The following is a 15,309-nucleotide window of genomic DNA, read 5'->3' as shown; positions in this document are numbered from 1 at the left end:
AGTGCTTTCCAGATGGTACAGACATGACTGGTGTTCTGGACCTCTACTTTCAGGTGTGTAGAGACATGCCTCCCATTTCTGAGTTACTGTCAGAATTTAGTTACTGCAACAAAAAAGTTATGAGCTTGTTGCAATGAATTTTGTGATTGCCTTCTTAAATGCTGACATTGTAACTGATATAAACTACTATTCTTAAGTTTGGGGTTAGTAATATTTTAACACAGTTTTTTTATGCATTCAGTTGATCAAAAATACAGCAAAAACTGTAAAAATGTGAAATATTACTGTTTTAAAATATATATAAAAATGTCTCTCTCTCTCTAACTCTAAATTTAGATTATATTATTTACTCCATTTAGAAATAATTCTGTTATGCTGATTTAGTGATTTTATTATTATTATCAATGATGCTTATTAGTGTCTTTTTGCTGAAATGTTTTTTTTTTTTTTTTTTGGATTCTTTGATCAATTGACAACTTTTACTTGAAATTACTTCTTTTTTTTTTTAAACACATAGTCTACTTTCACGTTTGATAAATCCAATGTATCCTTGCTAAAAAAGGATGCAAACTTTCGAATGGTAGTAAATTATCAAATGAATCAATATTTAAAGAAATCAAAATCTTAATCAAATTAAAGCAAGAGCTTGGGAATCAGAATCTGTAAATCACTGCCGATATATTACAATTGAATGTTTATTGGAGAACATAGAAAGTTGATTTGCTCTGGTTTAGTTTGTTATGGCACGAGCATGGCAGGACTGCAGTGACTGTCCCTTGACTCCTGTCATGTGCCTCTGAGATCATGCGGTGTGTGTAATAGGATAGTGCAGCTGATGGCTTTCTCTTACAGACACACACACACTCACACGTGGTCAAATTCTTAGGGTGTTGTTTTCTGTAAAATCCATGAGTAAAGCTGTCAAACAAATCATGCTGAAATAAAAACTGTGATTTGGCATCCTGGCTTAATATTTTGTGTTTATATGTTTTTGCATCTATATGTGCAGCTGTGCTCCATCGAGGTAACGTGTGAGAGCGCTAGCGTCATGGCTGCCACATTGGCCAACGGCGGCTTCTGTCCAATCACAGGCGAGCGTGTGCTGAGCCCCGAGTCCGTGCGAGACACCCTCAGCCTCATGCACTCCTGTGGCATGTATGACTTCTCCGGACAGTTCGCCTTCCATGTAAGTTTTTGTTGATGCAGATTCACATGATCACAGTAGTTCACACAGTATTTATGCCAACTTACTTCCTGTTATTTTGGAATACTGTGTTACCACATCATGTGAACTCTCCTCTTTTTCCTTTTCCTTTCCATTTCAAATTTATTTATTTTTAACTGTTTTCTTTAACTTTTAAGGGAAACATTAAAGTAAACTTTTAAACATCGCCTGCCCTCATTAAGACATATTTAATCCAAGTTACATACCAATACATACCAAAAACAGTTGTACCAATTAAGTATGAAGTATTTCAGGATAAAAACCTGTGACTTATTTCTTGCAATACAACATAATTGTGGTTTGCAAACACCCCTAATTTAAATGCCAATCAAGCTAGTTATAGAAAATGAAAATAAACCAGGTTATTTCTTCTTAGTGATCCCCACCCAGAATCTTACTGTCAAATACAATATCTTCAGTTATGGTTATCCCATTTATCTGTATATAATTGTTGAATGTATTTTGTTCAGGTGGGTCTACCAGCCAAGTCAGGTGTATCTGGCGGCATTCTGCTGGTTGTGCCCAATGTGATGGGCATCATGTGCTGGTCTCCTCCATTGGACAAACTCGGCAACAGTGTCCGGGGCATCCAGTTCTGTACGGTATGTCAGTGTTCTCGTTTGCAGACACACCTACACACACAAACACTTTCATTTCTTATAAAATTCAACCTATGAACTGAAAATAAGGTGGGAAAAAATATTTGAAAACGCTTGGCAAGATCGTAAATGTTCAAACACACATGAACACACACATATATATTTATGTATGTTTGTGTGTGTGTGTGTTAAATGTGATATATATATGTTTTACATTGTTACAAATTATTTCTATTTTAAATAAATGCTTTTGAAAAGAGAATTCTGAAAAAAAATAGTTTCTACAAAAAAATTGAGCAGCATAACTGTTTTCATGATTGATAATAATAATAATAAAAGCATTCTTTAGCATAACAATGGTATAAAAAATGTTTTTTTCCTCAATAACACTGAAAAGTTGAAAATTCAACTTTGCTATCACAGGAATAAACTTTTTTTTTTTTTTTTTTTTTTTAGCAAATAATGCATTTAACACCCCCCCCCCCCCCCCCTTACCTTACAAAATCTTACCAATCCCAATTTTTGGACCAGTATGTTAGCTGTTTATATACATGATACATTTTTATTATTTATAATTCATTAAAAAATAATAATAATAAAAAAGTGTACAATTTTTACGATTTTCTACAGTGTTTTACATCTAAGTTGAAATACATAAACATTATATTGAAACATTGTCAAAATATGTCCCAATTTTTTGTTTAATAATTTTAAGCTGTATTACTTGGCCCTAGATGCATATCAGACATAAATACAATGAATGGGACAGAATGTTTTTAAATATGCTTTTTGTTATCTATCGCTTGTCTTATCTGTTTGCTGTAGTTTTGATTCTCTTCTCATGCACTTGTGAAATGACCAGAATCTGTCTGTGTTATTTTAGGTCATTCTGAGAAGCAGCACTTGTTAAAGTGTGAATATCAGTGCAGCCTCTCAGACCCTTGCTAAAGGTCAAGGAGTCTATAATTACTCCCCGTGTGTCCTAAGGAAATCAGTGTGGCCACAATCCATGTCTTTGACTCATTAGTGGTCCCCAGCAAAGGGGCCAGAGCTAAAAAGAACAGGGGCTGTGCCAAAAGAACAGTAACAACTGGCAGGCCAGTGGGTCACAAGACAGGAAATGGACGAAAGATGAGACATTCAGACATTCCTGCCAACTCCCAACAAATTCAGGGAGTGTCCTGAATCAGTGAACACTTTCATAGTCATAGTTTACAAGGTGAAGTAGAGTTTAAAGGTCACCATCAAGTGTACTGCTTATACCACAAGCTTGAGTCCACATGAAATCAAAATGAACAATTATTATTAAATCATACTACAGTATTTAATATAAATGATTCTTCACCCTGATATATGTCACAATAGGGAAGAAGAGACTTTAAAGGGTTAGTTCACCGAAAAATTATGTCATTAATGACTCACCCTCATGTAGTTCCAAACCAGTAAGAGCTCCTTTTATCTTCGGAACACAGTTTAAGATATTTTAGATTTAGTCCGAGAGCTCTCAGTCCCTCCATTGAAACTGTGTGTACGGTATACTGTCCATGTCCAGAAAGGTAAGAAAAACATCATCCAAGTAGTCCATGTGACATCAGAGGGTCCGTTGGAATTTTTTGAATCATCAAAAATACATTTTGGTCCAAAAATAACAAAAACTACGACTTTATTCAGCATTGTCTTAACTTTATGAACTCAAAAACTAGATATTTATTAAAAGAAAAACATTGGTTGCTTCTAACCCTGAAAACAATAATATATATATTTCAGGTCTTCCAGCCAGTTCTATCAAACCTTTACAATTAATCCAGAATACAGCAGCAAGATAGATTTTTTTATGAACTGAAAAGAATACACGACACACCAATAGCTGCTCGCATAAAATTCAAGACATTGATGTTTGCCTACAAAACTACCACTGGCTCTGCACTCCTTTACCTAAATTCATTACTTCAGACTTATGTGCCCTCTAGAAACTTGCGTTCTGCAAGTGAACATCGCTTGATTGTGCCATCCCAAAGAAGCACAAAATCACTTTTACAGACTTTTAAATGTTCCCTCCCTCCATCTTCATCTTTTCCATCTTTATTTGAACCTCTGACTCTAGCACTCTCTAATCAGGTAATAAATATATATATATAAATATATATATATATATATATATATATATATATATATATATATATATATATATATATATATATATTATATTAAATTATTTGTATTTATTTTTTTAAGTGGAACTTGTATTATTCTATGGTTTAATATATAACCACATAATTTCCTAAACAACAACACCCTTTTAAACCTAGAAATGTTACCTTCAGAGACTATTAAAAGTGATCACATGGACTAAACCTCACTGAACCTGAGAAGTTGAATAACATTGTGAAGGAGGTTCATTTCAGCATTACCATAGTACAGAGTGCTTTAATGAAAGCAGGCACCTTTTCTATGCCCTGCACACTCTCCTGTCACTAGCAGACCACCTTCAGACACTGTGTGTGTGTGTGTGTGTGTGTGTGTGTACCTCTCAGACTGACTCCTGTGTCTTTCTCTCCTGCTGTAGGATCTGGTGTCCTTGTTCAACTTCCACAACTACGACAACCTGAGGCACTTCGCCAAGAAGCTCGATCCTCGCAGAGAGGGAGGGGAACAGCGGGTGAGTGCCCTCTTCCATTTCCCCGCCAGCCTTGCCCTCCCCACGTGTCCCATCGATGCGTTACACCACTTCTTGTATGAATGACTGCACATAATAATTTTATCAAGACTCTGAAGCTGAGAAAATACAGCAGATGAAGCTTATTTCAACTAAACGATCAATCACGCCCCCTGCAGGAGCATTTTTACACTACATGCATAAATAGGTAGCTGCTTCACGACCCAAAGAGTGTAGCTGTTTTTTGATATTTTTGATGTTAAAACTGCGAGTAAAGAGCAGCGGTTGATTCATCACCAAAGTTCTCAGCTGTGCATGAGATTCTAATTTTGCATGTCGATTGCCATACCTTGATTTGCCATGTTTTACGCTGTTTTATCCCATTCGCTTTCCTTGAGTCTGCATTTTCAGAAGGCCCAGACGGAATCTGTAAACTTTTCCCACATTTTGAATAATCTGTGCAGTGGATGTAAACATGGTAAAAAGTGCATACTCTTATCTTTAGCTGGAAAAATAAACCGATTAGCTTAAATATTTAAATGTGAATATAGACCCGATTCAAAAAATACAGCAAGGCCAAATAAAAAATTGCAACAAATATTTGTTATAAAATACAGTATCATTGGCACAGGATATATTATGCTGTCCGTGGTGATGCCATTTGAGGCTTTTGAATCCAAACTATGTCATTTATCTGACTTGTGTAAACCCAATGAGGGTTTTAACTGAGAATAATAATAATGCACTTATTAATAAGCAAAGTTGTTGTTGCAAAGTAATGTAATTTATAAAAAATATATTAATATAGAAATAGTTTTATATCATCTGTATTTTTATATAACCATCTTATTCATTATTGTATATTACAATGTAATCAAAAATATACAATTTTATATTATTATTATTGTTATTATATGATGTATGTGCAATTTTTATAAGCCATATTATTTATTTATTTTAATAGGAGGGCTCTCTTTGTGATACCTTCTTCAGAGACCCCCAAAACTAATCTGTTCTCTGTGTTGCTCAACACAGCAGTACACCTCTGGACCCCAGGATAACCAGAGCCTTTCAAATGAGCTGGCTCTCAATGACACTGTGTGGACAAAAGTCTGGCCTACTGAGCACAATGAGGACAGCTCCACTGCATGCTTTATGCACTTTATCCGGAAGAGATTTTCTCTGTTTTGATTTCTTCAGTCTGGATTCTGAGATTTATAATAAGCAGGCCCAGATGGTATCTGTATACTTTTTCCGCATTTCGAAAAATCTGTGGGATGGATTTAAACATGGTAGAAGGAGTTCAACTTTGCTGAAAATATTCTTATGTATATCTGAAAAAATAAACAGAATTTAAATATTTAAACCTGATTAAAAAAAAAAAAAACTTGGGCATGAAAAGATTGAGACTAGGCAACTCAGACTGTTTAAAAAAGTAAAAGTTGCAAGTTAAAATAAGCGAAAAATCAATTAGAAGGCTTTTTACATATCCAAAATATGCAACAACAAAAAAACTCCAAGGGGTAACATTATCAATTGGCTCAATAATAATAGTAAATATTAATTATTTTAAATAAATATAATTTATATGCTGTTATTTATATTCATTATATTATCTAATCCAAAATATAATTTTTTAGATTATTATTATTTTTTATTTTTTTATTTTATTAATCTGCATGCACAGATTCCGTGTGGGCCTGGTCATCTGTTAATAATGATAATAATGACTTAAATCAGACTACTGCAGCTTAAATGAGGCATGTGCAATTTCTGTAAAAAGACCTCTTATGGGTTTTTTGTTTTAAAATGTTGAAAAATTTGACATTTTCCCAGCTGTGTGAATACTAGGCCTCACTTTGTAGACTGTGTTTGTTTTTGTTGACTTCGAAATCTGTTCACAAGTCCCCACATTGAACAGTGTGAGTCACACACTTTCCCTGGAGACCCCTAAAAAACTAATCTGTTCTCTGTGTCGCTCAACACAGCAGTACTCCTTCGGACCCCTGGATTACGAGAGCCTTCAGAAAGAGCTGGTTCTCAAAGACACTATGTGGACAAAAGTCTCGCCCACTGAGTGCAATGAGGACCACTCCACTACTGTAGTCTATAGGATGGAGAATATCGAAGAAGGCTTCTAAAACGGACCTGACTTACCTCGGCGAGCTCTTTGACAGTATATATTTACATATTTGAACAGTTATTTATTTTCAATGAATCTCATTCTGCGCACATGTTAGTTCTTCACCAGTCTCGGTGAATATGACTCAGTATGGTAGAGGATATGTCTAAAGTCTTAGATCTTGGCTTGTGTTTATCTTTCTGTGCTAATGCTTAAAGGCACAGCGGAGGGTTTTATTCTTCATGTGGACGTTAGCTGCAGTGGGATTTATGGTCATAGACCTGCAGGTGTTTTTTTGGTGGATGTTGAGGACTGGCTGCTGATCAGAGACTACAGGTGGTTCTGTGTTGCTCTATGATTGAATGTTGTGGTCATGCATAATGAACCGAGTCTTCAGAGAGGCCTTTAACTTAGTGTCATGAGCATATGGACATCTTCTGAAATTGTTTGTTATAGGTGACTTGGGCGGGAAAGCGTGACCTTCATTTAAAAATATTTTTTTTTAATTCTGACATTATTTATTCACCCTCACGTTGTTTTAGCCTTGTATGTTGCTGCTGTTTCTATGGAATACAAAAATATTTTTAAAGAATTTTCATGACAATTATTTTTTTTTACTATATTCCATATAAAATATCGTAAAATAAATAACCATAAAAATGGTCCATCTGACTATATTTCTAAAGTCTTCTGAAGCCATATACTAGCTTTTTGTTATTATCAATCTCTATCATTGAATAATAGTGATTCCAGTCTGTTCCTAACACAACGCTGTTACATAATTGACCAGTCAATGAAAGCAATAGTACACCCAAAAATGAATATTTGGACATTTACTCTTTCTGACCCCGTATGATCATGATGTTGTTACAATCATTTTAATTCTACCTTTACATATGTAATAAAAAAACGTTTACAAAATCCATGAAATTACCATAAAAATTGTCCATCTGATTATAATGAAAGTTTTCTGAAGCCATATACTTGCTTTTATAAGGTAAAAGATGAAAATTGAAGTTACCGAAAATGACATTTGTTGCAAATTTTGAATCTGAATTCAAATGCATTATCATTAAATTACATCAAAAATTCAGTCTGTTCTTCACATAAAGCTATTGTATGGCTTTAAAAAATTAGACTTGGAATATACAGTTATATGGACCATTTCTATAAGTGATGTGTGACCCATACCCCATTTGTCCTCTGCATATGGCATACAACATAAAGGTGAAGTATTGTTTTCCATTTTGGCTGAACTATTCCCTTGTTACTGGTCCCTTGACACAGTGGTATTTCATTGCAAGTGTAAGGTTAAAAGGGTCCTCATGTTGCATATGGGTTATTCATTTTTAGGTTAGTCACTATTGCTTGTCTTGGTGTCTGCGCGTCCTGAGAGGACTGTTGTAATGTGCAGTGTTTGCATCATAGAGCCGCACTAGTACTGCTCAGCAGCCACTTAAAGTCTGCTCTTAGACCGTCTTTGCAGTGAAATCAATATGTTACAAACCTTCCACTCTTCCACCTACCCTTAGTTACACTTCTGTCTGTATATTCTCATATATTATAGAAACATTTATGCACCTTATTGACAGTTCAAAATGTTGGTTCATATCAAACTAAGCTTCGATAAGCTTCTGAAGTGGTTTCATCGGTGAAAAGATGCTGCCCTTATCGGGAATATATTATAAAGTATTACCTGATTTTGTTTTATATTTGTTGCAAAAATGTTTTAAATATAAATGTTCACTTTATTTTTGCATGATTTGCTTTGCTTTCACAGGTTTGTATATTTCTGGTTTTGTTGCTTAGTTTCACAAGTTTTGTGTTTGTGTATTTGTATCCTAATTTTCATGTCTTGTGTTTGTGCTTCTTTAGTGGAGAAGTGTTTCTCATGCTCACTGACAGCTTTAACAGTCAAAATCTAAAATATGAGTTGATTACAGTCTGGCTTGAGGAAGCAGCTCGCTCTGATTACTTGAACAGCTGTCAAATGCTTCATCACTATATTTTATCATCTGATTTTACACTGTCATGACAGTTCTGTTTATTTTCTCTTTTTTTCTCATCGTGTATTTGTCTTTTTCTGTATCATTAATAAATGTATTTAATCGCATTTGTTGCCGTTTTGTGTGATTTGGAAAATGATGAAGGAATGTGTTCTTTCATCATTTTACTAGTTTGTGTTCTGAACTCTCAAAAAATCAGATTGCTTGAATGACAGCTTTACTTAAACATTCCAGTTTGACTACGGCTTGCATGAAAACCACAAAAAACAATCACATAAAATATTTCTATAAAGGAAAACATGAAAGCTGCAGGGGGAACAAATCAAGTCATAGAAATTGATAAATATTTGACATTTTTATGATGCACTTAATATGAGGTATCATTTATATAAAAAAAAATATTATATATTGTTTTTAGAAGATTTTTTTATTGTAATTATACAAAATATACTTGCACATTTTTTTTAATTTTTATCCATGATTGAAAAAGTCATGTCGATTTGTTAAGAAGAAGGAGTGGGCACTTTTTCCAGATCTGCCGTCCGTTGTAGCTCTGCTGCATTTTGTTGCACTTCATTGTAAGTGAAGTGTTTAGTCTGTCTGTGCAAATGCAGCTATCACAGTTCCTGTGCTGTTTATCAGTTCTCCACACATCCTGTTCTCATTGGCATAAAGTAACTGAACCTTGCATTGATCCTGTAGATCCTATAAGAGAAATGAAACTGTACTGGGAACCTCACGGCTTAGTTAACAAGAAGTTAACAAAACCACATCTCTTTCAGTCATTATTCTATTATTGTTATTAGCTTTTCCTTGTAATCCATCATTTGTTGGAAACGCACCTCTCTAGTTGTGTTGCAGTAATACCATTTCGTTCCTAATGTCTGATTTTGAGATAAATATTTTATTCGATTACCCATCATTTTGCATCTCATGTACTATCATTAGGCATGAAACTGTAACAATAAACACTGACTTGAATTACGTTCATTCAAACAGTAGTGGATTTCAGTGTGTGTGCGTCACATGCTGATAGCACAATGTAACTTGACACACAGATGACATCTAATCTATTGTGCTTGCTTTCTTGCATGCAACAGTCTAGAAAACCTTCAAAGCAACATAAGATGTAAACAACCTTCAAAATGACCTTCAAGCAGTTTTAAAAAACAAAGCATGTTTGTCAGGGTTTTATGGTTGACAATCTGAAATGAACACGCACATTTCTGGAGAATAATTACACATTAGCAGACAGGAATAGTGTTTGTGTGTCTATTTAAGACATTAAACTGACTTAGATGTAATTAGATTATAATTAAACACACATGCAAGGAGACTGACATTTCTCTGATAATCTTAAGGCACAAAGACACTGAGAACTACCACTGTATGACTTATTTCGATGTTTGTGAAAAGGAAAGCTACAATACTTCATATATGAGATAATAGTGAGGTACTGAAGTATAATAATAAAAAAAAAAAGAATTTACATTCTAAGTATTAAATCTTAGTATGAAATCTCAATTGAAATGCATGTTCATTAAGTTTTGTTTTTTTTATGTAATCTTTAAGGACATTTTCCATCTAATGTTAAATACCAAGTGTTTGTGTTGTAAAACCAATCATATTTGAATTGGATCTTCTGATGATTCGAATCGATGGTTTTGGTTGGTTTATGATCACTTTTTTGTACAAAACTTTACTAAGAATGACATAAATAGAATTTACAGAGAATGGCTTTGCAACAATATGGGAACTTTTTGTTGTAATGGTTGTCTTGAAGTTTGGGGTTTTGCTGACTAATATGAAGGGTTGCTGATGCCTTTCTGTCCAACACCAGCATTTGCCTTAAGACAGCATTTTTTTGCATGGCAGTAAAATGCATACATTTTTTTTATTTATTTTTGCATGGCTTTGTTTGCTCATTTATATAATCAGATGCTAATTCAAATCAAATGTTTCGTGTTGCATGGGTTCTGCCAACCCAGCTGAAATAACTTAAATTAAAGCTTTCATATTTCAATGCACTTGATACAATTTTTCATTGTCTATCTGCTGTTTCCACTCAACAGTTCTCTATTCGTTTCATTCTGTTGGAGATAACAGAGACACTATGGAGGCCTCTGCTTCTGCCCACCATCTGTTCATAATAACATATTTCTATTCCACAAAGGCTGTTTTCTATCATTCCAGGTGAAATCTGTCATCAACCTCCTCTTCGCTGCCTACACAGGAGATGTTTCTGCTCTCAGAAGGTACAGAGTTCTTCATTGCCTACAAGTTCTTAGAGCATTTTTTGTTCTATCATATTTTCATCATACGTGACTGCAGGTTTGCACTGTCCTCAATGGACATGGAGCAGCGGGACTACGACTCCAGGACGGCGCTGCATGTGGCAGCCACTGAGGGTACTACACCACACATGCTGTCACTTTAGCTTGTCACTTATTAGAAGCCTAGAACCAGTGGTGTCTGTTAGTTTGGTATCTGATTGTTTGTCTGCTGGCAGTCAATGAACTGAAAGATAACAAAAAAGATGACAAACAGAAATTGAGGCTGTATTTTACTTGTGCATTTTGACTCAAAATGTGTATGTCCTTGTCACTGTGCCATATAAATTTCGTAACGGCGCCACATGGTGGTCAAAAGTGGTAATGTTTTAAATTAGCACAAGTTTTTATTTGCATAATAAATGTGTGTGCTTTGTATATTTATTATGTATATATAAATACACACAAATGCAAACATATATTTCAGAAAATGTTCTGTTTAAATTAATGCAACCTTACAATGTGTATATTTTTTGCATCTTATTTTGATTTTAGGACATATTGAGGTTGTGCGTTTTCTGTTAGAGGCCTGCAAGGTGAATCCTGTTCCCAAGGACAGGTGAGCGAATTGATTTTAGAGCAAATATTTATTTTCTTTGGCTTTTTAATTTAGAAATAGGTGAGAAGAAGCCATTAGCTTTTCTATGATGGTCTTGGAAAATCTTTCAAGAATTAACATTTTAATTGGATGTTGATAAAATCCTAAAAAAATCATGTAGAAGCCACGGAAATTGATTTCTAATAAGAATCATTTTGAACTTTCTCTTTGTGAGTGCATGTTTAAATGAATTCAAATGCATTTTCATATTGAATTTCAAATACTTGGATTGTGTGCATATATAATGTGCATTTTATTAATATTATTATTATTATTATTATTATTATTATTATTGCCAATTATAAAATTGGAGATTTAAATCTCTAACATTGTAGAAAAAAAAGAGGTTTTGAATTACTATTGTAAATTAATATTTTTAAACATTCATTTTATAATAGTACTGCAATAAAAACATACTTCTGTCTTAACATTACAATAATAATAATAATAATAGTGCTGTCAAACGATTAATTGCAGTCGCATCCAAAATAAGTTTTTATTTACATAATATATGTCCGTGCCATGTATATTTATTATTTATATATAAATACATACACATTCATATATATATTTCAGAAAATGTTATGTTTATATATTAAATATATTTATTTATAATATAAATTATGTGAATATATAAGTGTCAAACACATCTTACCAGTAAACATACACTCGTTTTCATCCTTCTCTCCACTCTCTGAAGCAGAAGTCTCTAAACTCATTCTTTCCAAACATCTTACTACTTGTCCAATTGATCCTATTCCATCTCATCTTCTTCAAGTCTTTTCTCCTGCAGTTGTACCTACACTCACTCACGTCGTTAACAAATCCCTTCACACTGGTGTTTTTCCCTCAAAATTAAGACAGGCTAGTATAACCCCACTTCTTAAGAAACCCACCCATAACCCATCTCTTTTAGAGAACTACAGACCGGTTTCCCTTCTACCTTTCATTGCAAAAACACTTGAACGAGTTGTGTTCAAACAAGTCCTCCTGAACCGCAACCAATCTGGCTTCAGAAGTGAACATCCAACTGATCAGACTGCCTTGCTCTCTGTTGTTGAAGCCCTAAGACTGGCAAGAGCAGCTTCCAAATCTTCAATACTTATCCTGCTTTTGATACGGTGAACCACCAGATTATCCTGTCAACCCTAGTGGAAATGACATCTCAGGAACCGCACTCCAGTGGTTTGAGTCTTTCCTCTCAGATAGATCCTTCAGGGTATCTTGGAGAGGTGAGGTGTCTAAGTCACAACATCTAACTACTGGGGTGCCTCAGGGCTCAATTCCTGGACCACTTCTCTTCTCTGTCTACATGTCATCACTAGGTTCTGTCATTCAGAATCATGGCTTTTCATATCACTACTATGCTGATGACACTCAACTCTACCTCTCTTTCCATCCTGATGATCCGATGATAGCTGCTCACATCTCAGCTTGTCTAAAAGACATTTTTTGTTGGATGACGGACCATCACCTTCAACTCAACCTGGCTAAGACATAACTGCTTGTGGTTTCAACAAACCCATCACTTTATCAAAATTTCACCATCCAGTTAGGCTCATCAACCATAACACCGTTAAAAACAGCTAGAAACATTGGTGTTGCGATTGATAATAAGCTGAATTTCTCAGACTATGTTACTAAAACTGCCCGGTCCTGCACATTTGTGATAAAAAGAACCAAAGACTTAAACTACTTCAGTCTGTGTGCATTGAATTTATTTTTTACAATTTGAGTTGAACTACTGAAACTACTCTGATTCATTGAGATGCACCTTTATATAAACAATAAATATACACAGAACACACACATATTGTGCAAACCACAACCTGTATTTTGTAGGTGGTTCATTGTTTGACAGCACTAAATAATAATATTTATTATTATAATCATCGTCTAATATTTATACAGTAATAAAACAAGAAAATATTTAGAATCCATGGAAATAAAATAACATGTATGTCCTCTAGGTGGGGCAACACACCTATAGATGAAGCGAAACACTTCGGACATCATGAGGTCCTCGCGCTTCTAGAGGAGTACAACAGTAAATACAGCCAACCTGTGACTGATGCAGATAAAGAGCAACCGGTGACTGATGCAGATAAAGAGAGCACCCAGAAAAACCTGAGCGGGATGCTGGAGAAGTAACCATTTCCACTAGCACTAGAGGATACACTTCTGGAGCAGCCCAGTGAAGGACTGCTCCATCTCGATATCAGTGTTGTGTTTTGTTTGTTTCGGGGAATTTTTTTTTCTTTTTCTTTTTCTTTTTTTTGTCAGTACATTTCTTCGTTTCACGTTGTCTCCTGTAACGTTATTTTAACATGCCTTTGTGAGACATTTGTGGCTTGTTCACAACTTCTTGTTCAGGTGTGTTTGATTAGGGTTGTGCACCCCTGGTACAGAATGATGGAATTCAGGAGCATTAAAAACAGCGAGATTTGGCACGGACGCGCAAACACTCACGACACTTAAAAGCTGCTGGCCAACATATCTTCCTTTTTATGTTGAAAAGAAAAAAAACGGTAAGTTAGCTAAGCAGAATTTAATGAAAATCTACATGCGAGACTATTGCATTTCCATTATCAAACAATCGGTCGAGTGTTTCCAAGAATTATGCCTATTATTAAGATAGGTCTAATGAATGCGAGAACGTGTTGTGTGAAATGCGAAATGATTAAAGGTGCTGTATGTAAGATTTTGACTCTACTAGAGCATAAAAAAACATAATATGTTTGCAGATATTAAGAATCATGCTAAGTTAATATATTAGTTTATCCGAAAAACAATGCTACAGTCAGGTATTCTCCTTTAAAAAATGTGCATTCAGGTGTTGTGCCCAATTCTGACCCCCTGCCAAATTATTACCCCCCCAGTATTGGTAGGTTTGGGGGAGGGGTGGGATTAGGATTAGGCAATCAGGTAGCGATTTGAACGGGGGGGGGGGGGGGGGGGGGTAATAATTTAGCAGGGGGTCAAAATTGGGCACAACAGGTGTTAAATCTGAGGAGGAGGGGCCAAGTGAAACAAAACCCTCTCCAATATTTTGAATTTGCATTACAATACTTAGTTCAACCACTCAGTGTCAATGCTACATACAGCACCTTTAAGTTTGCATGCATTTTGTATATCTGTATCACTTGTATTTTACTATACCTCATTATTTAAACATTTTAACCACTGCCAAATACATGGTTATTTTTAAGTTTTTAATATTTTTATCTGTAGTCTTTGTCAGATAGATGGTCTATATATATATTTGTCAATGCACTCATAATTTAAATATTTACACGCAGAGCCCCCAAAATGACTACATTTTGAGAAAGTACACAGTGTTATAAACATTACATTATAAACATCATTTAATTTTAAATCCTCAACACCAGCTTAATCATTATTTAAAAACTCCTTTATTTATGAATACTCATTATTATAAATTACAGCCACTGTGCAATCCGTCTGTGCGTTTACGTGCATTTTATGAAGTGTTAAATTACTGTTAATGTAGTCTATTGTAAGACAGTTGTTTTAGCAGTGGAAAAAATGTCAAAACTCTTCACTCTTCTAACACTTGAAGTCATTTAAACAAAACCTAACTTTGTGTAAAAGTAAATGAATGTAAACTGTTTTAAAGACACTTCAGCAGTATTCAGTACTCTTTGACGCTAATATTTCTTGTAAATATCTGTTAGACTGTATCTGGCTGACTCGAGTGGGTGTGTGTACATGCGCAGTTATAGCAATGGTATATAAAGATTCATCTTTGATGT

At 34.7% G+C, this 15,309-nt stretch overlaps 1 protein-coding gene across 6 annotated transcripts in view; it reads left to right on the top strand.

Annotated features, from left to right (window-relative positions):
• LOC127965591 (glutaminase kidney isoform, mitochondrial) overlaps positions 1 to 14,480 on the top strand; it is a 37,872-nt gene extending 23,392 nt beyond the window's left edge. For 3 of the 6 annotated variants that reach the window (XM_052566445.1, XM_052566444.1, XM_052566443.1), the window contains exons 11-18: positions 3 to 53; positions 1,010 to 1,186; positions 1,696 to 1,827; positions 4,391 to 4,483; positions 10,802 to 10,863; positions 10,940 to 11,016; positions 11,434 to 11,497; positions 13,507 to 14,480. In XM_052566445.1, the coding sequence (XP_052422405.1) occupies positions 3 to 53; positions 1,010 to 1,186; positions 1,696 to 1,827; positions 4,391 to 4,483; positions 10,802 to 10,863; positions 10,940 to 11,016; positions 11,434 to 11,497; positions 13,507 to 13,687 (837 nt within the window). In that variant the 3' untranslated portion in view covers positions 13,688 to 14,480. Of the gene's footprint in view, positions 1 to 2; positions 54 to 1,009; positions 1,187 to 1,695; positions 1,828 to 4,390; positions 4,484 to 6,468; positions 8,716 to 10,801; positions 10,864 to 10,939; positions 11,017 to 11,433; positions 11,498 to 13,506 lie in introns of those variants that run through there. The other 3 variants (XM_052566448.1, XM_052566446.1, XM_052566447.1) reach the window with 2 other exon arrangements.
• The last annotated feature ends 829 nt before the right edge of the window (positions 14,481 to 15,309 follow it).

This window comes from Carassius gibelio, chromosome B9 (assembly GCF_023724105.1).
Source record: "Carassius gibelio isolate Cgi1373 ecotype wild population from Czech Republic chromosome B9, carGib1.2-hapl.c, whole genome shotgun sequence".
NCBI lineage: Eukaryota > Metazoa > Chordata > Actinopteri > Cypriniformes > Cyprinidae > Carassius > Carassius gibelio.
Note: the sequence above shows the minus strand (reverse complement) of the source record. Positions and strands in the feature narration are given on the sequence as shown.